Source organism: Triticum urartu, chromosome 2A, assembly GCF_056163025.1.
Source record: "Triticum urartu cultivar PI428250 chromosome 2A, HENAU_Tu73, whole genome shotgun sequence".
In the NCBI taxonomy this organism is placed as follows: domain Eukaryota; kingdom Viridiplantae; phylum Streptophyta; class Magnoliopsida; order Poales; family Poaceae; genus Triticum; species Triticum urartu.
The window spans coordinates 656,376,944-656,401,163 of record NC_141874.1 but is presented as its reverse complement, the minus strand read 5'-3'; the positions used below and the strand labels follow the sequence as shown (position 1 = coordinate 656,401,163).

The 24,220-nt window shown below is 51.2% G+C and overlaps 2 protein-coding genes and 1 long non-coding RNA gene across 3 annotated transcripts; 1 reads left to right on the top strand and 2 right to left on the bottom strand.

The window, feature by feature from the left end:
* The first annotated feature begins 1,168 nt into the window (after positions 1-1,168).
* On the top strand, positions 1,169-3,413 carry LOC147986477 (putative F-box protein At4g22660). Its single transcript, XM_087542025.1, has 3 exons — positions 1,169-1,261; positions 1,602-3,065; positions 3,369-3,413. Exons 1-3 carry the CDS (start codon positions 1,169-1,171, stop codon positions 3,411-3,413), a joined length of 1,602 nt encoding a protein of 533 aa, XP_087398151.1.
* A 9,545-nt stretch (positions 3,414-12,958) lies between these two features.
* Positions 12,959-15,033, bottom strand: LOC147986476 (uncharacterized). The gene is made up of 3 exons (XR_015615209.1): positions 14,512-15,033; positions 13,625-14,003; positions 12,959-13,516 (listed from the first exon to the last, which is right to left on the bottom strand). It is a non-coding gene; the product is annotated as an uncharacterized LOC147986476 (long non-coding RNA).
* Positions 15,034-15,500: 467 nt separating this feature from the next.
* LOC147986475 (uncharacterized) lies at positions 15,501-23,611 on the bottom strand. Its single transcript, XM_087542024.1, has 4 exons — positions 23,597-23,611; positions 23,000-23,202; positions 22,588-22,912; positions 15,501-15,521 (listed from the first exon to the last, which is right to left on the bottom strand). The coding sequence occupies exons 1-4, from the start codon at positions 23,609-23,611 to the stop codon at positions 15,501-15,503; spliced, it is 564 nt and encodes a 187-aa protein (XP_087398150.1).
* Between the last annotated feature and the right edge of the window lie 609 nt (positions 23,612-24,220).

Below are 24,220 nucleotides of genomic sequence, written 5' to 3'. Positions count from 1 at the left end.
CTCGGGCCTAGATCTCGCCCGCCCGAGCACGAACTCTAGGTCCCAACCATCCCCCGTCGTGCGAGCATTTCGCACGCCACTGACTCGGACCTAGAAGAGGGGAGGACGCCGCCACCGCCATGCCCAGCTCGTCCCCGACTGGGTCCACGGCCCGCACCCAACAAGGCTGGAGCAGCGCCCAGGCCGCAGATCCACCTAGGACCCACAATCCACAATCGCGCTGTCCCAGCCGACCTAGAGCAGCGCCACTTGCAACCCGCTGTCGCCACCCCGCAGCCTCCACGGCGACAATGCCCGCACCCCTGCTCGGCGGAGCGCCTGGCCGCCGCCGCCACGCCTTGCGCTAGTGTCGCACCCTTGCCGAGACGCCGCATCTAGCGCTGCAGCCGCACGCTAGGGAGGGAGGAGGAGCCCCGCCGACGACGCCAACCGGGCTTCGCCCTCCGGTGGCAGCGGGGAAAGGGGGAAGGGGAAGGCTTGCGGGAGTGGAGGCTAGGGTTCACCCACCGCCGCTCGCGAGAGCGACGCACGCGAAGCGGTGTACATAATACCCCCTTAATTTGTAAAGAAATATAAGATCGTTTTTTTCCAATAAAGGATATAAGATCGTTTAGATCACTAAAGTTGCATCGATTCCAATGTTTCTCTTCCATGTGATAAATTGGCGAGGTTTTCAACTGGTTCGATCTTCTGTTAGAGTTGGATTGGATTATATGTGGGGCTTGGACGTAAAGAAACGCATGCATATTCCGACATTTTGGTGGCTCTGGTGGAGGTATGCGGAATAAGCTAAGGAAGGGAGAGCTAGTTGTGTCAGCGGGCGAACTTGCGAGGCGTACACGCAGCGCAGTCATGAAATACATGGAGGTCTATCTTACTGAACCAAAGAAAATTGTTGTCGACAAATGGGCACCACCACCTGAGTAGATGGTGAAGATCAATGCGGACGGGTCCTTTGTTCCAGGTGATGAGCATGCCGGCTGGGGCGTACGTGGTGTCGAGAGACTCGGAGGGGGGCCATTGTGGCCGCTAGTGAGGGCAGGCAAGACCATATACATGATGTCTTTGCGGCTGAAGTTCTGGCTCTCTCTAATGTCGTGGCCCTTGCGGCTGACTTGGGTACACTGAGTGTGGTGTTTGAACGGACTCGCAACTGCTAGTTGAGGCCATGGACTTCACAAGAGTCGACTCTACTTACACGACTGTCATTGAGGGCACGAAGTTTCAGCTTAAGACGTGGTTTTCTAAATATGTATTAGAAGTTTGTCGTTGTAGTGCAAATGCGGTAGCATATGAGCTAGCCAATATTGGTCGCTTGTACCCTATAAACCAGATTGTTGAATGATCGAGTGTCTGATGTACCAGCCCAAGTGGCTGCTAAAGTTACCTGCACAACTAGACGTATCTAAAGTTACCAGCCCAGATTGTTTCGTACGGAAATTAAACGTGGCAGGCTAAAGTTACCTGCACAACTAGACGTATCTGGAGTACTGTAACCTGGCCAACCCTATTCCCTTTCGGAAACTAAACGCAGCGGGCTGAAGTTCCTGGCATATATAAAGATGTACTAGGGCTAGTCTTGGATTCGCCGGCACCGCCAGATAGCACCACCCACAAACGATGGAAGCAGTAACCTTGTTCGCTACGCAGTAGTCGGGGCGACCAATGACAAGGAGGCGCAACGAAGGTCAATCGCCCCGCCAGATGCGCATGCCGCCGCCGATTGGTCTGGCCTGCTGCAGGACCTCCTGCTGGTCATCATGGCGGCGCTGGATGTCCCCAGCCTCGTCCGTTCCGGCGCCGTCTGCACGTCCTGGCGGGACGCCTACAGCACCTTCCGCTTACCCGCGCTGAAGCAAGCGCCGTGCCTGCTCTACGCCTGCGACGAGTACGGGCCCAAGGAGGCCGCCCTGTACTGCCCCTCCACCAACGCCACCTTCCGTGTCCCCTTCCCCGGCCCACCGCACGGGAAGCGGGGCGTCGTCTTCTCGTGCCACGGCTGGGTGTTCGCTGCCGATGAAGTCGGCGACCCGTACCTCTTCAACCCCACCACCGGCGTCCAGGCTGCGCTCCCGCCGGTCAAGACGCTCTCGGGCCGCGATGAGAACTTCTACGACGATGACGGCAAGAATGTCCTCACCCTCGAGGGTGTTGACGAGAATGGAGACCCGAGAACCGACATCCTCTGGGCACGAGATATTGAGTATATCCGGGTCGCCATCTCCTCCGGAGCCGAGGTGACTGCATGCACTGTCCTGATCATGCACAATCCAGATTCGATGCTCTCGTTTGCCAAGCCGGGCGATAAGCAGTGGACATTGCTCTCCGACCTTGAAACCGGTGTCAGTGATGTTCTTTACAACGATAAGGACGGCCTGTTCTACGTTCTACATAATACTGCCTCCATCAGTGCTGTGGATCTCAATGGGCTTCAGCCGAGGGTGACCATGACCATGCGTCCCACATCGAGAATGAGCATTTCTGATATGTATCTCGTCGTCGCGCCGTCGGGCCAATTCCTGCAGGTGTGGAGGATGCAGGCTACGATAGATACCCCACTCAAGAATCGCAAGACATACAAAGACATTGTGCCGTATGTGACCAATGATCTTATTGAATTGGCAAACGAGAATGGCGGCGACAGGCTTAGTGAAACTGTCATCAAAGACCAACAACACATTGATGCTAAGGAGGGGCGTCATAATGAGGTCAACACGACAGAGGTCCTAGTCTTCAAGGTTGACATGGATAGGCAGAAACTGGTAGAGCTTCAGCACATTGGAGACTGCGCAATCTTCCTTGGGTTCAATGCCGCTGTGTGCCTTTCGACCAAAGACACAACATTGGAACCAAACTGCATCTACCTCACGGATGATTTTCACCATCCATCATGTCACCCGATGTTGCCGAAAGATCTGGGTATCTGGAACATCAAGAAGAGGATTATGCAGAAGCTTGACGATGTGTGGCCAATCATGCATTCTTGGCTAGATTTACCAGCTCCAATTTGGATCACACCAAGTTTAGCATCGCCGGTGTGCTTGGCGCCGCCTATTGCGGGGAGGGTAGCGACCACGACACGACGTGCGAGGAGGACCCAATGCCGGCGTGAACTCGCGAGTGGGGTCCACGCGGGGGCCGCCGATGGCTTAGGATTGCCGCTGGTCGGACTCCAAACGATGGCTGCGGACCGGGAGGGGGTGGCGGTTTTCAATTATTATTTTTGGGATTGTGTGGTGACGATGGGTAGGATAGCCGAACGTACGGTTGTACGTATGGCACACACGTTCCGGCGAGCGAACATGCGAAAGTGCGTACCTTTTGTCAAAGGATTTGCATTGATTCTACTTTTCCTTTGTTTATACTAGCAATGCCCGCGCAACAGCACGCCGCGCCCCCTTGATACGTTATGATTATGTAAGTTATTCAAATTTAGGCCTAAAATAAGTGTTTTATGACCATAAGTTTGTAGTTACAAAAAGGCAAGTTGTGCTCGCAAGCAATTTATTTTCTGTTTTTGAGAATTGTTGTATGTTCTACATATGTGTACCTTTGTAGTGAGCGAGAGAATAGTTGTGTTGTAATAGTTTCTAGATAGAATTTTTACATTGCGATAGCTAAAAGCAAATGAGTAAAAGACACAGTTACAACTGGTGGCCTAGTAGTCTACTTTTTTTTTGCATGTAACACCTAGAGCTGCGATGTAGAACCACCCGTTGGGTTTGTCTAAAGATGTTTGTTATAGAGCAGAAGCCAGTTCTTCCCTTCAGTTTTCCAGTGTAGATGGTCGAGGTATTGACGGTTGATGTGCTGCCAGACTCGTAACGGAGTGGTAAGATGTCGGCAAAGTGAAAGTAGATTTTTCTTGGGTAATCTTGTCGGCAAACAATCACGTTAACATTTCAATCTGTATGCTTGTCTACTATTTTTATAATCAAGAACCAAGGAAATCAAGGAGTGTGCTTTTTTATCTAAAGATAAAGAAAAAGACTACATGATCAGTCCACAATCCATATACAATAATTATGACATGTTTCTTCCAAAACAAAACTGGTACATATGAAGAGGCGTACATTACAGATAATTTGTGCCTGAACAATGTATCAAGCTAGAAATGTAACGGAGAAAGGCAAGGCCACGCATCCTGCATTGCAGCTACCTGATGAGTCTCTTGGCTGAAACTACCTCCCTCCCACAGTCCCACTTCAGCTGACCCAGATTCACAACCCATGGGAACCTTATTTACATGTGCTTCATGAATTCTGTTTCGGAGGATTCTAATTAAGATTATGCTTAAAGTAACTTGGGGTACAACCAGCAGCCTCCTTCCTAGCAGCAAACTGTGATCATAATCTCAAGTTTGCTTCTGTGCAAACCACGCTATATATATATATATATATATCGAGGGAAAGCAGGCATAATTCAGGGGAGAACATGACCTATTTTTGATGTGGTCGTCTTGGTGAAGAAAATTATGCCATTTACAGTTCTCTCCAATATTCCTCTGGCTAATTTGGCAACTAAAAACAATAAAAACAATTCTATAAGTAATTGAGATTTCTGATTGTGGTACTCAGCTGAAAAATAATACAACACTATAACTCAAGTAAAAGAAATTTGTCATAACTTTACCATGCCGTGCGTCATAAAAAATTATAATATCTTCCACTACGAAATGTAGGCTACAAAGGAAGAGAACAAATATGTTGGCAGCAAGAAACAACGAAAAGTCCATAGAAGAAGAAAATATAAAGAGCACGCCAGTCACAGATCATTATAGAAACCATATACATGTCACAGAAGAGGATCTGAAGCATAGGAGCTCACAGTCCATTCTCAATTTGCACTGTATTACACCCACCACACGAACCATGCAAGCATATATGATCATTGGTAGCACGAAGGACACAAGTCTGCAGGCCCTTAATTTGGCAGAACATCAGGAGCACCAAATGATCGGAGCGTGGGAATGGCTCGTGCACAACCGTGAGCGCATTCTTACCGACAACCACACCCTTACCCAGAGTAGTATAGACAATATGACACTGCAACCTGAAACGGTATTCATAGCTTAGGAGCTGCCAAGTTCATATATTTTCTGTTGGCCTTTGCAAGCTAGCTCTGGCATAGAATGCAACTTTTTAGCCAGGAAAAATTCAACTTACAACTTCTGCTAGTTCAGATCCAAAGTAGAGTTGCTAACATAATAAATTCCATAGCTAAATTTAGTCATATACCCAACACTTATCACCATATTGTGTGTTCATCCAACATCGTGACAGCAGCCTAAGTCACAACTTGTGACAATGTGTCAAAAATTCTCAAGACAAGGATGTAAAAGAGTTGTATTACCGTTCACAAGACAAAATTTGGGCTTAGTACTGAGGGTCAAAAAAAGCTTATTCATACACCCAGTCCCTCATGTTTCTGCATCTACAATTGTTGTGATGACAATCTTCAGTTATATACTCTAACTCACTTCTTCCTACATCACTTCTTAAGAAAATCAGTTGCAAATGTGCTTTAGCTTTTAATACCACCTTATCTTTCTGAAGTGGTAGACCCTGCATCCTACAATATACCTACCTGTACAAATGTAAAGAGCTAACCTTGTTTTACCAATTCTTTGCATTTTAATCTCCTGAAAGTCTTGCTAGCCTTCGGTTTTCTTGGCATTCTCTTAAATTTCCTGTCCAAGGGGTAGTCTGAAATATGAATTGCCAAACCATTTAATTGATTATACTTCATAGGAACAAAACATGTTGTATGAAAATAGCAAAGTGTTCCATGCAGGAAATTCTTATTAGTGGGAGCGACCATAGTCCATACCTACTTCAAAAATGAAAATGAGATTGAGATGTCCAGTGCGTCTTGCCTTGTCCTCCTTGTCCAGAATACCGTTGACAATTAGGCATTTGGTCCAACAAATAGCATTGCCCAGGTAGAATAGCACATGCATGGCATTAGCTGCACTACACAGGTAGATTCAGCACACATCGTACAAGGATTATATCGGGCAAATAGCTCCCATGCGCCGTCGTTGGTGTGAATTGTCTCTCATGCGACGTCGTTGGTTGTAGTAGCTCTCATGCGACGTCTCCCAACGCATAAATAGCTCAAGCAAGACAACCCATTTACGCGGCTAGTTGGCTGTTAGTTAAGCTGAGGTTTGGTTAGGACACTGGGGGTTATGTGCTCTGAATGGTGGGGTCCACCTAGGGCCACGTAGTCAAGAGTCAACCGTTCATGACTCGACCGGTGACTGTGTGACCATGGTCGACTCGCCCGTGCTGGACTGGGCGAGCGGCGCCGCCGTAAGCATCTTCCCCGGCAACGGTTTCTTCTCCGCGGTGGTGGAGCGCATTTCTCGGCAGCGGCAGAGCTATTGCGAGGTGAGCCCGAAACCGTAATCCCACTCCCCAGAATTTTGGGGGATCTATGGTCTCATGCTGCCCTCTGTTTCTTGGCGATTTAGAATCGGGCTCTACTGGATCCGGGGGCTGTTTCTTCTCCGCGGCCCGGTGGTGGAGCGCCTTTCTGTGCAGCGGCTATTGCGAGTGAGTATTTTCCAAACACTACTCCCATTTCACTGAATTTTGGATAAATCTGTGGCCTCATGCTGCCCCTTTTTCTTGGCGTTTTAGAATCTCGATTGGATAGGAGATGCAGCGAGGGCTGGATGAGATGGAGCGAGGAGACAGTGCTTCAAATCGGTAATGCCACCCTCTTTTCTTGGCGATTTAGAATCGAACTCGATTTGGTGGTGACTGTCGCTTACAGTGCCTCCGCTGCCTGCCATTGACAAAACAGGGGAGGTTCAGATTCTGCCACCACATTCGCAATTATAGTGGAATTTTTTCCTGTAAAGCCAAGCTCAGTGATGGCAGTGTCCAAGACATTGATAGAGATACCACCGTGAGGTTGGATGTCGAATTTGCAGATGTTGATCCCCAGGAATTGGAGAGCATGAAGGAGAAGGCCGTGGGCAATTTGGTGGAGAGAATTGGGGAGAGTATTGTTTGGGGTCCAGAACAAGAGGTATCTCTGCAATGTTTCGATAACTATAATGGTGAATATGTGAGAATTGAAGATGGAGAATCCATGGTTGCTGAAATTGATCAGCAAGAAGGGTGGGCAAGCAAACAAGTAACATTTTATGCAGAGCTAATTGATCTGCAAACTCATTCCAGAGTTGGTTATGTGCCATCAAAGATGGCTGCACAGGTGGAAGATGATGAGTGGGTTTCACAAAAGAAGATGTTGGCATTGTTGACTGAACCGACTGTAGTAGCTGAAGATACAGGGATTGATGCAGATGGAGAGGAGGGAACCCATGGTGCTAGGAAGATTGTTGTTGACTGGAATGTAGTAGATTTGAATGAAAAAACAGATTTGGTCATTACACCAATATCTGACATTGATATGGCCGAAATGTTTGGCATTCAAGTTGATGACAAATATAAGGAGAAGGATGACAGTTCTTTGCCTGCTGATGGTAACACAAGCCCTAGAAATGCAAATGAGGATGAAGAACAGCTGATGAGAGAAGCTGCAAATGATGTGAATGATGCAGATGATAATGAGCTGGTTTGTTTGTATGACAAAGACAACCCAGTTATTGAGGTGGGAAAGTTGTGGCCAAGCATGAAGGAGTTTAGGATGTCTTTCAGGACCTATGCAGTGAAAAAAGAGTTTGATGCCAAGACTATGTGGACTGATCGAAAGAAATTTTATGCTCGGTGCAAAGGTTATGATGGTGGTGGCAATCCTTGCAGATGGTACTTGTCTGCCAGACTACAACCTGATGGAAGTACAGTAAGGGTAAATCAAATACCACACCAGCATACATGCATGACCACTTCACAGAGAGTTTCAAAGATGACATCACAGCTTTGGGTTACAGAGAAGATTACTCTATTTTAGCCAAGACTCCAAACACTACTACAAAGAGGCTTAAAGTTGACTTGGAGAAGCTGTACCCCATCCAGCTGCAATATACCACAGTGTGGAAAGCAAAACAAAGGGCCATGAAATCATTGTATGGTGACTGGGCAAATACATTTAGGATGTTGTATAGTTTTAAAGCAGAGGTGGAGAAGAGGTCACCTGGGAGTGTGGTGGAGATAGATACAGAGGTAACAGAGGATGACAAGGTTTTATTCAGCAAGTTTTTTATGTGTTTGAAGCCTTGCATTAATGGATTCAAAGCAGGTTGTCGTCCATATTTGAGCATAGACTCATCTTTTTTGACTGGAAAGTGGAATGGTCAGTTGGCTGCATGCAATGCTCTAGATGGACACAACTGGATGTTCCCAATTGCAATAAGAATGTTTCAATCAGAGACAGAGGCATCATGGATATGGTTCATGATGCAACTGAAAAGATGCATAGGGCTAGTTTCTCCTTTGGCCATCCACACAGATGCATATAAAGAGTTGGAAAATGCAGTAAAAAATGTTTTTCCCCATGCTGAGCAGAGGGAGTGCTTTGGACATATGTGGATGAATCTGATAAAAAAATTCAGAGGAGATGAATTTGGGCGCATGTGGCCAGCAGCAAGATCCTACACCAGACAGACACATTCCTATCACCTTGGTAAGATATTGGCATCATGTAGTGATAATGAATTTGCTTCATGGTTGAACACCCATCATTCTCTGTTGTGGTATAGATCAGGTTTTAATACTGCCATAAAATGTGATCATATCAATAACAACTTGGCAGAAAGTTTTAACAACAAAGTGAAGGATTTGAAAGAATTGCCTGTGCATGACATGGTGGACCAAATAAGGATCATGATCATGCGTTTGTGGGAGTTGAGAGGAAAAATTGCTAATATTTTGGAAGGGGACAAGCTTCCAGCAGTGGTACAACAGGTGGTCAACAGGAGTAGAAATCTTTCACATCTATCTGTTGAGAAATCTTCCTTGTGGGGTGCTGAAGTTAGAGATACAAAGAGTGGCAAGAGGCATGTGGTAAATACTGAGTTGCATGAGTGCACTTGCCAAGAGTGGCAACACACTGGAAAACCATGTGAGCATTCCATACTTTTTTTGGCATCTAAACCCAGGTTAAATATGCACCCATATTTGCATGAGTATTATTCAGTATAAAAATTCAAAGCTGCATATGCAAGTCCAATTCCTGCACTGACTGACCAATCTCAGTGGCCTAAGGTGGAAATAGAATTTACCTTGTGTCCCCCTGTCACTAGAAGAAAGGCTGGGAGGCCTAAACAGAGCAAATTCAAAGCTTGGTTTGAGAAAGGTGGTTGTAGTAAGAAGGGGAAAAAGGAAAAGGAAAAGAATGATAAGCCCAAAAGGGATCAAAAAGGTAACAAAAATAGGTGCAAGTTGTGTGAGGTACTTGGGCACAGAATTGGTTCATCCAAGTGCATCTACACTCCTCAGAGGCCAAAGTATGTTTATGTTACTGTTTTTGCAAGTTTTTGATTTTGCTACTTGTTCTAGTATCTAACCAAGTCAAATGCTTTATTTTTTAAGGAGGAAGCGTGCAGAAAAAGCCCCACCTCTTGTTGTTGAACAATGCTGGCCAGTGAAAAAGTAAGACTCAATGGCTTTAGAAGGAAGAGCACTAAGCAGATAATGTTTGGTGACAAAGATATGGAGCAAACTGAAACTGTTACTGGTGAACATGAGCTAAGTGTTTCTGTTTTGGACGATGTGATGCATACTGAATCTGTTTTGCAGGCGCTAGGGCAATCTGAAACTGTTGCAGATGAAGCAACTATTGTGCTGCCATGCGAATCTGCTTTGACAGCTGTGTTGCCATGTTTGGAGGTTGTGCTGCCAAGTGTTGAGTTGCAAACTGAAGTAGTTGAACAATGTGTGGCATCTACTCAATCTGCAGAAGTGCAAACTGAAGAAGTGGGACATGGTCAGGTGCAAAAGTTGAGGGGGGCTAGTGGAGTTGGCAAGAAAACTAAGGGGCCAAAAAGCAAGAGCATCAGCATCAACAAACTATGCGCCGTGGAACCAAACGGTGGAAAAAAGGGGAAGAAATCGAGTGGTAGAAAGAAGCAAAAGAAATAGAGTCGAAATCCTTCAAATTTGATGTGAAAACTTAAGTTTGTTGTCATTTGATGTGAAAACTTATGTTCTTTCATGTGAAAACTTATGTGCTATGATGTTGATTTGACTTGAAATAAAATTCAAATTTGAACCGACATTCAAATTTGAACCTATCTCCAATATTTTTGGAGTTCATTTGTTTGTTCTGTGATGTTGCATTGTTTTATGTACTACTATGCACTTTAGTTCATAAATCCAACCCTTTTTGTGAAGTCCAACTCATAGTCACTGAAAATGTTGTCCAAACAGGCTCCAAAGTAAGGGAAAACGGCCCCATTTCTAAGCAAGTTCTTTTCGACCTTCTCAAAATCACCCAAAAAAGATTTTCTTAGCTTATATTATACCTATATAGGATCAATACGAAGTCTCACCTTTTTTGAATAAGTATTCATATTATTTAATTTATTTTTGAAAAAACACCCTTTAATACAAAGTCAGCAATAAAACAAGTTTAAAAATTTAAAATGCAAAAATAACTTCAGATCCTCCTTAGTCACTCCAAAATGAAGCTAAGGTGATGTTCTTGATTTTTTTGCATTTTCGAAACCTCAAACCCTCTTCTCACTCCTTTGAACTCTATGCAACCTCAGTTGAGACAGTCCAATTTGTGAAGGTTTTTTTTCATGCAAAGATCATTAGATCAAGTTTATCATTTTATATCATAACTATGTAACATAAAAAGACTATATGAGCATGTTTTTCATTTTTTAGATTTTTTTGAATTAGTTATACACATTTGAATATTCGTTCAAACCTTTCAAAACCCCGTTGACTGCCTCCAAAACCCATGTAACCCTAGCGCCAAACGTCCACCGTCGATTTAACCCTAACGCCAAACTGCGGCCGTCGGATAGGCCTTCTAGAAGGATTCCGTGGGGGCGATCCGTGGGAGCCCTGATTCTCCAATCTGATTGGCCACCATTTTTTCTCTCTAACGAACAGATAACGTTGAGCGGGGGAGCATCTCAGTGACCGTTGGGCCGAGCGGATCGGGCCCGGCAGAGCCTGGCGTGCGTGCGCATGGCCGTCGAGAGGGGGGATGGGCTACATGCGAGAGGGTCAATGACATGTGGGCCATCCCTGTCCCATGCATGCCATGCACCGTCGCAGCCTAGCTATTATGTGCTCGTGAACGCTGTGACACAGCCTAGCCATTTGCATGCAGGCTTGCATGCACGCATCGACGCAGTAAAGCACGGCAGGGGCGCAGCGTATAAGTACGTCGCATCTAAGCTATTTTAACAAATGCATGTTTGAATAGGACGGACGCGTCGGTGGTGCAGCTCCTTTTTCAGTGTCACGCGCGGATGAACGGGCCTGTTTCACATGCGGCGTCACCGCCGATGCAAGTGCACGAAACGATGCATCTCGCCTGTGCCGCCCGTGCCTCTTTGGATGCTCTGCCCGCCGTTTTTGAATTAATGCCCGCAATTACTTATACCAGTACAAACGGAGAAGAGAAAACGATTGAGAAGGCACCATGTACACATTGACCACGGCTGCAACGCGGCTATAAAAGGGCACCATTTCCTCATCCCTCTCACACTCATCTCTCAAGCCTCCTCCCCTTCTTCTTTTCGAGCCAAATCCACCACTCGAGCCACCATGCAGTTCAATGACCCTACCTACCGTCGCCCTCGCACCGTGCCGGAGAGAGAGTACCCGGCCGGAGTCATCGTCGAGAATAGCCTGAGGGTGTGGGCCATCTCAAGGTGGAGGGGCCCTAGAGAGTTGGTTGGCTTCTTCCTCCAAGCCGGCTACCGCCACCTCCCTCCGGGCACTCCGCCCATGTTCCACCTCCACGAGCAGTACGATGGAAACGCCAACAGCTTCGTCATCAGCCTCTACGTCACCTTCACCAACCCCTACGATGCTCACCACCTCCTCGGCCAGGTGTTCTGGTGTGGATGCGAGTTTATCGCGTTCACGACCTACAACATCTTCACCAACTTCCACCACATCTTCCCTCACCCCAACGGCATGCACACCGTCCCCTACCAGATGCCGGAGAACGACGAGTGAGGGGCGCCGGCTAAGGAGGAGGGGCCAAGGAGTTGTTCGAGTGCGAGTCTTTCTATCCATCTAGCTTGTGTTTGTGTTGGTTCGGGCGTGTGTGCCCGTGTCTTCTATCTATCTAGTTTTAATTATTTTCCTTTCATGTTTTATGAATTATATGTTGTAAGGGGATGCCCCTCTATATGTTCTATCTATCTATGCTACTAGGGTACCCGATGCCCCTCTATCGTGCTATCTATAAATGTTTTTTCAGGCCTAAAGTTTCTCCATTGCATTTTATTTATGTGGCCATGTGTACTAAAAAATGCACTAAAACATGATCCAATCATATAAGTTGTTGTTAGCACGTGTCTAGTTAATTATCTTCCTTTTATGTTTTATGCACTATATGTTGTAAGGGGATGCCCCTCTATGTTGTAAGGAGATGCTACTAGGGGCACACTAGATGTTTTCTTTTTTTGAGAGGGGCACAATCTTTTTCGGTTGAAACACACAAGTAAAAACTTTGAAAACACCATAGCACAAATCAAAAAAAAATTCAAAAAATGGTGCTTGGTTGAAATAAACTAGAACCAAACAATTGCAACTTTTTTGGTTCACAAAGACTGCAAGTTAGACTGCTAACTAGAACCAACCTTTTGTTTTAGCCGAAACAACACGGGACCCTACCATCGGACATGATAGCTTATGCATAAAAATAGCTCAAATAATTATCAGATGAGTTATCTCAAAAAAGATGACTGCAGGAAACTTAAAATTTGTGAAATAAACTAAAGCCGAAAAGATATATCGATGTCAATGACCGTGTGCACTTTTTTTGCACTAGCTACACTTCTTTTATCAATGGGCCTGGATATGTTCTATTCGGCCCTGCCTAACTTCTATATGGGCCTGGCCTTTTCGGGCAACCGTGGATGAACCTTTTTTTTTCCTTTTCTCCCTCTACCACTGAAACTGATGACAAACTGAAGAACTGAAAAAATGGGGCCGAAACAGAGTGGAGAAGACATGCCGAATTCGTACAGCGCAACACTTTTATTCAAATATACATATCATTACGACTACAAATGATGCCCAATCTATTCACTTACGACTAATTATCATCACATAAACAAATGCGAGAGCAATTACACAAACATAAAAAAGTCCGGCCATCAGCCCCATCAAATTGCCCTGCTTCTGCAATTCGATGAGTTTCTTCATCTGCTTGTTCAGCTTCTTCAGCTCTGCCGTCACTCCTACATCCCCATAGTAGCCCCAATGGAATGGGGAGATCCAGACGCACCCGATCCAAACTTGCCCAACTTCTCCGCCTCCAACGGTAAATCGAGCTCCCTTGATGCACCGTCCAATTGAATCCGCTCTATGTACTCATCTAGCCACTCAAAATGGGTGCATTGCTTCAATTTCTGAAATTGGAAAGATGAACCCTAAATCTCAAATCCGATGAAAAATTGGGCAAATATGAAATTGGGAGACAAAAACCAAAATTGGCATATTGAGAAGTAAAATCTCACCTTTCTCTGCTCTGGTTTGCTCTCGCATTTTACGAATTCCCGCCCAAGGTTGCCATTCTTATCGGTCGTTGTGAGTAGCCGCTTCAGGGGTGCGATACGTGGGCATGCAGGGCACCTTGTCATGGGCACTGCGCCATAGCGCGGCCATGAGCGGCGGGAGGCTGAAGCGGAGCTCGACATTGCTAGGTCGCGGCCCGAAACGGCGTTGCTGCGCGTCGTTGCTGGAGAAGAAGAACAACAACGGCCGGGGAGGAGGGAGGGGGGAGGATGGGCTCGGGTGCTGCATGGCTCGGGGCAAGGCTCGGTGTCCTCTTGTACCAATGCTGACCTGGATAAGTTAGTGGGTCCCACGCTGTGGGTCTCGTTCACCTGACCAATGCTGAGTTGGATAAGTTAGTGGGTCCCATGCTGTGGGTCCCGCTCACCTGATTCGAGTTTTAAACATGTGTCTTTGGATTAGGCAGCAGTGTCGCATGGGAGCTATTTTTTTTCCAACGCAGAAGTCGCATGAGAGCTATTACAACCAATGACGTCGCATGAGAGACAATTCACACCAACGACGTCCCATGGGAGCTATTTGCCCGATTATATTATTCTTAGCACAGACTCGAGAGAGATACTGCATGTGTAGCAGCAGCAAAGATCAAAATTGTGGGAGATTACATTTGGCGGCAGCTCATCTCTAACGCTATAGCAGCTAAGCCATTTAGAAGGAATTACTACAGGGCATTTTCAGCAGAAAAACAAGGGATTTTCATTAGGAAAATAGATTTACTCGAAATAAAAAAGGGTAAAGCACAAGAAGTGAACAAGTGAAGAACTCAAGATTGATATGGGGATGCACTTGCTAATGGTACTGAATCCACAAACAGACAGAGAACACTTGCCTATACTTGCTGGGAGTTGGAGAAGACGACGCGGACTCGTCGCCTTGCCGCCTCGCCCGTCACCTCTGGCTTGTCGCCGTCGCTGCCTCGCCCATCACAGCTTCATGCTTTTCGCCAAGATGACTTGTCGCCGCCTTGCCCATCATTGCCTCCGGCTTGCCACCTGGATCCCTATTCGCCGCCTTGTCACCTCGCCCATCACTGCCTCGAGCCTGCGCCGAAGCAGCTGCCGGCTTGCCGGAACCTCCTCAGATGCGAGGGACTAAACGGAGCGATGCTAGGTTTCCTGGAGGTCCTACTCTGTCGTAGCAAATTTTGGGCCGAGATGGACCTCTATTTCGGCCCGCTGCTGAAGCTGTTCCAGCGACCTCGAGGTAGCGCCGTTTCGCACGGCAATCGTGGCCTTCGAGCCAGATCCGGCAAATTTGGCATCGCGCCGCGGGAGTCTCCCCTACAGCAATTGGCTACTATTTCGCCGGCGTGGAATTTGCGTCAAGGGATTGCGCTCTGGCGCCTAAATAGGCGAAGCGAGACATCGAGAAAACACCACGGTTTTTCAAGAGTACACGCGTGGCGTCCAACAGACAAGATGAATACCCCAGAAGACCCACGTCAAAGCGGCAATCGATCTAAAAATTACACGTGCAATCAAACCTAGTCAAATCGGTGGAGGTGCAGAAAGCTTGGCCGCTAAAAAGAACATCGAAACTCTCCCATACATGCGTCAATCAAAGAAAGAGCGGCAGATCGATTGGGCCAAATTGGAAAGAAAGGGACAGATCGACTGGCTCATCACAGACCCAACAGCGGTAGAAAGAGAAAGGGACAGGTCGTCTAGGCCAATTAAAACACAAAGAAGCACCGAACCAGAAAGGAGGAACCAGGGCACAAACTACAACGCGAGAGCGACAATAGCAAATCAATGTATGCAACAAAAACACGTACAAAGACCGACCACATGAAGCTGCCCCACATCCGGTAGAAAAACGCTAACGCAACCAAAACGAATGCTACACCCGTTCAGAAAATTTGAATGAAATATCTGGATACACAAAGCGTTTCTACCCCGCCATGTACCAAAAAAATACCACGCGCCATAACCACAACTCACCATAGGTCACTTTCATCCAAATGGCTCATTGTTGGGGCGAAAACCTTGCTAGATATAGAGGCTTGGGTATATATACTAGCACATATGTCCGTGTGTTGCAACGGGATAAAATATTTTGTTATTTTATTTTTAGCAATTGAATTGATTTTTTAATGTGTAATTGAAATATATAGGCTGAAAAATCTGGGCCAATAGCTCCTGTGCGACATCTTTGAGATGAATTGGATGAGGAGCTACGTAATTGACGAAAATATCTCTGATGCGACCTATTTGCAGCCAACAATTGCTCCAATGCGACATGGCCCTATTTGAGCATGAAATGCAAAACACAAGGGGTTAGTGGTTTGAGTTATGACACGCGGTGCCCATCAGTTATCCACATGAATGTGGGACCCACCACTTACTCACACCGCCGATTCCTCGATGAAGACCGAGCTTCGGGTAGACGCGTCCGGAAAGGTACTCAACCCGACACCCAAGACGCCGGCTGGGGATTCCGGCCGACGCCCCCACTCGAACGACCACAAGCGCAAGGGCCCCGCGCCGCCTCCCGCCAATCGGCAGGTGGCCACAGTTGAAGACGTGCCGCCTGAAGGGCGGCCCACGCCCAAGAAACCCAAGGGCGGCCGGCCGGCTTGGCAGCTGGCTTTCTCCTACGAGCAAACTCTCGACGCCCCGTGCAAGTTCCACAGCGGCGCGAAGCCGTCCAACCACACAACCCGGAAGTGCCATTGGCTCACCCGAATCTCCAAAGGCGAGGGGCTCGCGCCGCCTCCGCCTGCCGGCCCGCCGCCTCCGCCTCCGCCGCCTCCGGCAGCTCGGCCCGCGGTCAGAGCCGTGCATGACGAGTTCCCTGACGAGCAAGCAACCTACATCATCTTTACAAGCCAGCCCGAAGACCGGCGCAGCAAACGCCGAGAGCACCAGGAAGTTAGCATGGTCGCTGCCGACCCCGCCAGACACATGCATTGGAGCCGGGCCGACCATCCAGAGGTGATGCCGTCTCTCGGTTCTTATGCCTGGTCCTGGAAGCCACCCTCGCGACGGACAGACGTGCTACCCGCTTCTCCCGTGTGTTGATAGACGGCGGGAGCAGCATCAACATCCTGTACCGTGACAGCCTGGAGAAGCTAAACGTCAAGACGTAGCAGCTCATGCCTACTCGGACAGTGTTTCATGGCATTGTACCCGGCTTATCCTGCGCCCCCATTGGCAAGATCAAGATCGATGTACTTTTTGGGGACAAGGAGCATTTCCGCCGAGAAGCGATCTGGTTTGAAGTGGTGGACCTGGAGAGCCCTTACCATGCATTGCTTGGCCGACCTGCCTTGGCCAAATTCATGGCAGTTCCCCACTATGCATACCTCAAGATGAAGATACCAAGCACCAAAGGCATCATCACCGTAGCCGGCGATTACAAGAAGTCCTCTGAGTGCGCGGCAGCCAGCAGCCGGCTGGCCGAGTCCCTTGTAATTGCCGCGGAAAAGAAGATGTTGGACTGAGTCGTTGCCATAGCCGGCAAGCAGTCGGCCGTGTCCCCCGACCCCAAGGAGCACGATGCTCAAGGATCCTTCCAGCCGGCCAAGGAGACGAAGAAGATACCTCTTGACCCCGAGCATCCAGAGAGGTTTGCCGTCATCGGGGCAAACCTGAACAGCAAATAGGAAGGCGAGCTCACCGATTTCCTCCGTGAGAATCGGGACATCTTTGCATGGTCCCCCAAGGACATGCCGGGTGTTCCGAGGAAATTCGCCGAGCACAAACTACACGTCCGAGAAGACGCAAAGCCAGTCAAACAACCCCTCCGCCGACTGTCGGAGGAGAAGCGCAGGATTGTGGGAGAGGAGATAGCCCGGCTTCTGGCAGCCGGCTTCATTATGGAAGTTTTCTTTCCAGAATGGCTTGCCAACCCGGTCCTTGTGCTAAAGAAGAATAACAAGTGGCGCATGTGTATAGACTACACGAGCCTCAACAAGGCCTGTCCCAAAGATCCTTTTGCCCTGCCAAGGATTGACCAACTGATAGACTCCACAGCCGGATGCGAGCTGTTGAGTTTCTTGGATGCTTACTCCGGATATCACCAGATAAAGCTGGATCCGGACGACCGCCTGAAGACCGCCTTCATCACGCCATTTGGAGCCTTCTGCTACCTGACTATGACATTCGGCTTGAGAAATGCCGGTGCCACTTTTCAGCGTTGCATGCAGAAGTGCCTCCTCAAGCAACTCGGCAGAAACGCTCACGTTTACGTGGACGACATCGTGGTGAAGACGGAGAAGCGCGGCACCTTGCTGGGAGACCTCAAGGAAACATTTGAGAACTTACGCCGGTTCCAAATCAAGCTCAACCCCGAGAAATGCGTGTTCGGAGTGCCAGCCGGCCAGCTCCTAGGCTTCCTGGTCTCCGAACGCGGCATCGAATGCAACCCGGTGAAGATCAAGGCCATCGAGAGAATGGCGATCCCCACCAAGCTTCGAGACATTCAAAAGTTCACCGGGTGCTTGGCCTCCTTGAACCGCTTCATCAGCCGGCTCGGAGAGAAAGCTCTCCCCCTCTATCGCCTCATGAAGAAGAGCACTCACTTCGAGTGGAACGACCAGGCCGACCAAGCTTTTCACGAGGTGAAGAAGATGCTGGCCACGCCGCCTGTCCTCGCGGCGCCGACTGAGAAAGAGCCCATGCTCCTTTACATCGCCGCAACCAGCCGGGTGGTCAGCACCGTCATCGTAGTCCAACGCCCAGAAGAAGGCCGAGCCCAGCCGGTCCAACGGCCGGTGTATTATTTGAGCGAGGTGCTGTCCGCCTCAAAGCAGAACTACCCGCACTACCAGAAGATGTGTTACGGCGTGTACTTCACCGCCAAGAAGCTGAAGCCCTACTTTCAAGAGCATCCCGTCATGGTCGTATGCACCGCCCCGCTGGCCGAGATCATAGGCAGCCGGGACGCATCCGGCCGGGTGGCGAAATGGGCCATCGAGCTGGCCCCTTACACAATCTTCTACCAGCCCCGCACCGCCATCAAGTCCCAAGCACTGGCCGACTTCCTCGTCGACTGGGCCGAGACCCAGTACCTTCCGCCGGCTCCCGACTCCACCCATTGGCGCATGCACTCGACGGGTCCAAGATGCGCACCGGCTTGGGAGCCGGCATCGTCCTTACCTCTCCCAAAGGCGACAAGCTCAGATACACGCTACAGATCCACTTTGGCGCCTCCAACAACGTGGCCGAGTACGAGGCGCTCATACACGGGCTCCGGCTTGCCAAAGAACTCGGCATTCGCCGGATCCTATGCTATGGCGACTCGGACTTGGTGGTCCAGCAATCATCCGGCGACTGGGATGCCAAGGACGCAAACATGGCGAGCTACCGCTTCCTGGTTCAACAACTCAGCGGATACTTTGAAGGATGGGAGTTCCTCCATGTACCGCGAGCCGACAACGAGCCAGCCGATGCCCTGGCTCGAATAGGCTCCACTAGACAAGCAATTCCAACCGGCGTCGCTCTACAACGCCTCCTCAAACTGTCCATCAACCCGATGCGGCCGAGTCCGGCTCGAAGAACCTAGCAGGCAACCCCGAGACTCCCGCAGCCGACCCAGGGACATCGGCAACCGGCTCGGGGACTGCCACACCCGGCTCGGGGACTGCGGTAGCCGGCCCGGGGACTGCACCAGCACAATAGCCTGCGACCGACTCCAGCCGGCCCACCCTGGTGGCGGTAGCCACTTTGGCAGTACAAGAAGTCGCGGCTCCATCATGGGCTCAGTCTATCCTCAACTTCCTAGTAAACCAAGATCTGCCGGCTGGCGAAACAGAAGCAAGACAAGTCCAACGTCGAGCCGGAGCATACACAATCGTCAACAGAGAACTAGTCAAGCGCAGTGTCACTGGAATCCTCCAACGGTGTGTCGAGCAAGAGATATTCCGACCGGCTTCACCCCTTTCTTCCTTGTGTATGGTGCCGAGGCGGTCATCCCAACTGACATTGAGTTCGACTCGCCTCGAGTAACCATGTACACGGAAGCGGAGGCCAAGGAAGCACGAGAAGACGGCGTCGACCTGCTGGAAAAAAGCCGGCTGTTAGCCCTCAGCCGGTCTGCCATCTACCAGCAGGGTTTGCGCCGCTACCACAGCCGGAAGGTCAGGCCAAGATCTTTCCAAGAGGGCGATCTTGTGCTTCGGCTGATCCAGCGAACAACCGGCCAGCACAAACTCTCGGCCCCTTGGGAAGGCCCCTTCGTCATCAGCAGAGCTCTAGGCAACGACTCCTACTACCTGATCGACGCACAGAAGCCGAAGGCACGCAAGAGAGACGACTCCGGCAAGGAGTCGGAACGACCATGGAACGCCAACCTCCTTCGAAGATTTTACAGTTGAAACGCAGTATGTATCACGCTAACTTTTGTATTAAGTACGAGACAATAGGCCCCCCGAGGAGGGCTCGGGGACTGCCATCCCTTATTTATGAATGAAAAGTATCATGCTTATGACCTTGTCATTTCATTTACTTGTTCCGTCCGGCACCGGGTTCGACTAGTCGGCTCGGGGACTGGCCGACTGGAGTTATATTAGAAGTCCTACCCGCAGTCAGACAAGTAGTGTGCCAGCTCCCAAGCCTTCCCTTGCCAAAAGTCGCAGTTCGAAGAACCGGCTGTCCGGCTGGCAAGAGTTAAAGGCTGGAACGGGCGCCCACACGAAAAACGGCTAGGGACTAACAGACTAATATAACAAAAGCCGTTTTTTTCTCCCACCGCCGACTGGCTACCAGAGTAGCCGGCCGGCCGGTTTCCATTCACTTCACTTCAATCCAAGAAAGCTCAAGTACTTGCCTCTCCAAAGAGGGAAGGCGGCAAAGGAAAAGGCCTAAGGATAAAAAGCATACGCGAATGGAAACCAAACATGCACATAACAATATTTACATAAAAGACCTCCGAGAGGCCAGCATTCAACATAGTTTGGATACACCCCAAGTGGGTGGAACTGCGAAAACTTAATGAAGATTGTTCAAAAGACAACAAGCAGGAAAGATAAAGACGGCAGGTCAAGCTGGCGGAGATGGTCGTGCCGGCTGAAGGAGCGGCCGGCTGGTGAACTTCGGCTTGGTCACCGCCTCCCGTAGAGGGCGCGCTTCCACGCGCCTCGTTGCTGGAGGCACGGTCGGCCTGAGGTTGGCCGGTTGTTCCACCAGCCGGCTCGACGTCTTCGCCGTCCTCCTCTTCGTCATCCTCGCCCTCGTCGCTGGAGGCAATCTCCTCCACCGAGTCCTCGCCCACCGCCGGGTTCAGCCCAAACCACTCCTCCGGCTGAGCAACACCGTCATCATCGATTTCGGGTGCGAAAACGCTGATGTCGGTGCACTCGGCGATCGTCGAAGCTCGCTGGGCGATAGCCGGCCTCACCTCCTCCAGCTCCGCGTCGGCCTCCATCCGCCAAGTGCGCAGCTGGTCCAGGCTCAGCCCTGGGTACCAAGCCCGAACGAACTCCAACGCCCGCCCGGCTCCGAGGCGGGACGCCGACGCCTTCCAAGCCTCAAAGCGACCGACTGCGACCTCTAGCCAGTCGGCAGTTCGGCTTGGGGTGCGGGGGATCGTCTCGCCGGGCCAGAGGGCGGCCAACACTTGCACCCCGGCACGTTGGAGCCGGCGAAGCATTCGATGAGCCGGCTGCAACAGTGCCTGGACAGCCAAGAGCTGCTCCTCAAGCGTCCGGTTCGCATCCGGCGCGATGTTGGCCCCCGCCTGACGGCGCGCCTCGCGATGGGCCTCAATGCTTTGGGCGGCGAAGGCGGAATAGCCGGGGAAGTAGTCTGCACCAAAAAACAAGCAGCAGCTCAAGTTAAGCCAAAAACCCAGGCGGCAAGGGGCAGGAGAGGGGCGAGGAAGGCGGCTTACCGTCGATCAAATCCTCGATCCGGCCGAAGCCTTCATCCAGGGCTCGCCGGGTCTCAGCCCAGCTCGCCGCCTCGGTCTCATACTCTGCCTTCAGGGCGGCTTCGCTATCCTGCGCCGCCTGCAGGGCCGCCTTGTGGCTCTTCTCCTGGTCGGCTAGCTTCTTGGCCAGGCGATCACGCTCCTGGACCAAGGCAGCGTACTCGGCATCCTTGGTATGAAGGGCGGCCTTCGCCTCGCCGAGCTCCTTCCTCAAGTCGGCGTTGGCCCCTGGAGACAAAGAAAAAGAAAAACCAATAAGGAAAGAGTCGTCAAGAAAGATCCGACCTGACTGCTCAGCAGTCGGCCCAAATCTCGGGGACTACACCCAGTGGGTGCGCTGACGCGCCCCCATAGGAGACAGACAAGATCGAGTACTTACTTCGGCTGTCGACCAGGTCGTCGGTCCTCCGGCTCAACTCCCGAGCCTGGGAGTTGAAGGCGGCAGCACGGAGGTTGTGATATTCCTGGAAATTCAGACAAGAGGCAAAAATAAGGTAGCCGTCAAGAAAGATCCGACCCGACTGCGCAGCAGTCGGCCCGAATCTCGGGGACTACACCCAGTGGGTGCGCTGACGCGCCCCCACGGAAGAAATTAAGAGAGCAAAGCAGCCAAGAACGAAGGACTCACCCGGATGGTGGCTCGCATCGACAAGAACTCCTGGGTGAACTGTTGCAGCAGGGCGGCCTGAGCTTGCAGCCGGCTACGGACCCCTTGAGCCGCCACATTCAGCTCGCCAGTCCCCCCGCTGGGAGTCCACTCGGATGTGGCAGTGCTGGCCGCCTCCAGATCTTCCACCGACTGGCCTGCGCCCGCGACTCGGCGCAACTCCGGCAGAGCGGCGCCTCCCCCTGCGCACCGGCCCGTCGCCGGCTGCACCTCGAGGCCGGCTCTGTTCTCCGGCTCACCCCCGGTCGGCCCCTCTAGCGCCGCTGACGATTGGCCGCCTTGGCCCGCTCCGGTTGGCGCTGCTGGCGGCGCTTTCCTCGCAAAGGCCACGGGGTCCTCCCCCCTTTCCATCAGCGGCGGGTCTTGGACGATCTCCTCCGCCAAGGGCAATGGGGTGTCGGGGGCCACGCCTCGGAGGGGAATGGCGAGCAGCGGAGGCTGGTTGCGCGAACCCTCCACCTCCGGCTCCGCGGTCGCCGCCTCCGTCTGGGCCTTGGCTGCCGCGTCGGCCTGCTCCCTCACCGCCTGGGCGGCCGCTTTCTCCGCCGCCTCGCGCTCCTCCCGCGCTTCACGGGCGTTTCGCTCTGTGGCCTCCCTGAGGTCGGCGTGGGGGTCCACGCGGCGGGAGCTTGAAGAACCTCCAGTCGGCCCAACTACGGAGCCGCCCGGACCACGCTCAAGGGAAAGCGGCGCCCTGCCCAGCAAGCGGAAGAAATTAAGAAGAATGCTCGAACAAGAAGAGAATGATGAAGAGCATGCGACAAGGCAATTGACGACTTACGCTGAGACCGCCTGAGGCTGCTTCACCGCCTTGCGGAAGCGGGCCGCTTTCGCGGCCGCCTCGTCTCGCTTGGTCGCCGCGGTGGAGGCTTTGGACTTTTTCGGCCGACTGCCGAAGAGGCCTGAAGCGGCCCGGCGCTTCTGTGTGCCACCACCAGTAGCCGGCGCGATGGACGAGCCCGCGCCCTGATCGTCGGCCGCCGGCTGACGACGCGGGGCGACTTCGGCTTCAGCATCGTCCGGCCAGTCCTCGAAGCTCGCGGTGAGCCTTGAGCCCCCGGGCTCGGCGTCGTCCTCCACGGCGGCGTCTTCCATGGCAGCCGCCCCCAAGTCCGGATCGTCAACGCCGTCCGCCGTGCGGTCGGGGGCATACTGGCGTTCTATCCCCGCTAACCCGGTCGTCGGCGGGAGAAGGGGGTTCTGCTAAGAAGAACCGACTGATCAAAGGCCGGCCGTCATAAAGCCGGCTACCAACGAAAAGAAGGAAGAAAAGAAAACTTACCACGGGTGGAGGGTTAGCGCGAGAATACGGCGCCTTGCCGTATCGCCAGTCTTCGGCGAGCTTGCAATTTGAGATGTAATTTACCATATACAATACCTCCGCATGAGGCATCTCCCTGGTGCTCAGCCGGCTTGGGTCGAAGCGGCCACTCATCTGGCACATCATGTGGGGCCGGCTTTGGAGAGGAGATATCCGGCGCTCCACGAAGGCGGCCACCAAGTCGGCCCCGTTCAGGTTTTCCGACTGGATCATCACCCGAAGCCGGAAGACGGCGGCGTTCCCGGCCTGAGACAGTGACCGGGACCGGAAACTCCATGAGGGCTGCCTCCCAGCCGGCGGGCCGGCTACGTAAGCCGGCAGGTTGACGTGATCCCCTTGCTCGGCGACGTTCTTCACGTAGAAATATGATTTCTGCCAGATCTTCACCGACTGGATCAGGGGGATGGGCGGGAATGGGTTGTTCTCGCTCGCCCTCCTCATGGCGATGAAGGCCCCGCAGGGGGCAGGCACGCCTGCGACGACGGTGCCGAGCTTGCTCTGGAAGAACTCCCCCCAGAGCTCCAGCGTGGGGAGCAGCCCCAAGAAACCTTCGCAGAGGGAGACGAAGGCCGACAGTAGCATCACCGCATTGGGCGTGAGGTGATGCGGCTGAAGGTTGTAGAACTCGAGGAAGGAGCGCAGAAATCCGCTCGCTAGAAGGCCGAAGCCGCGCAGGAAGTG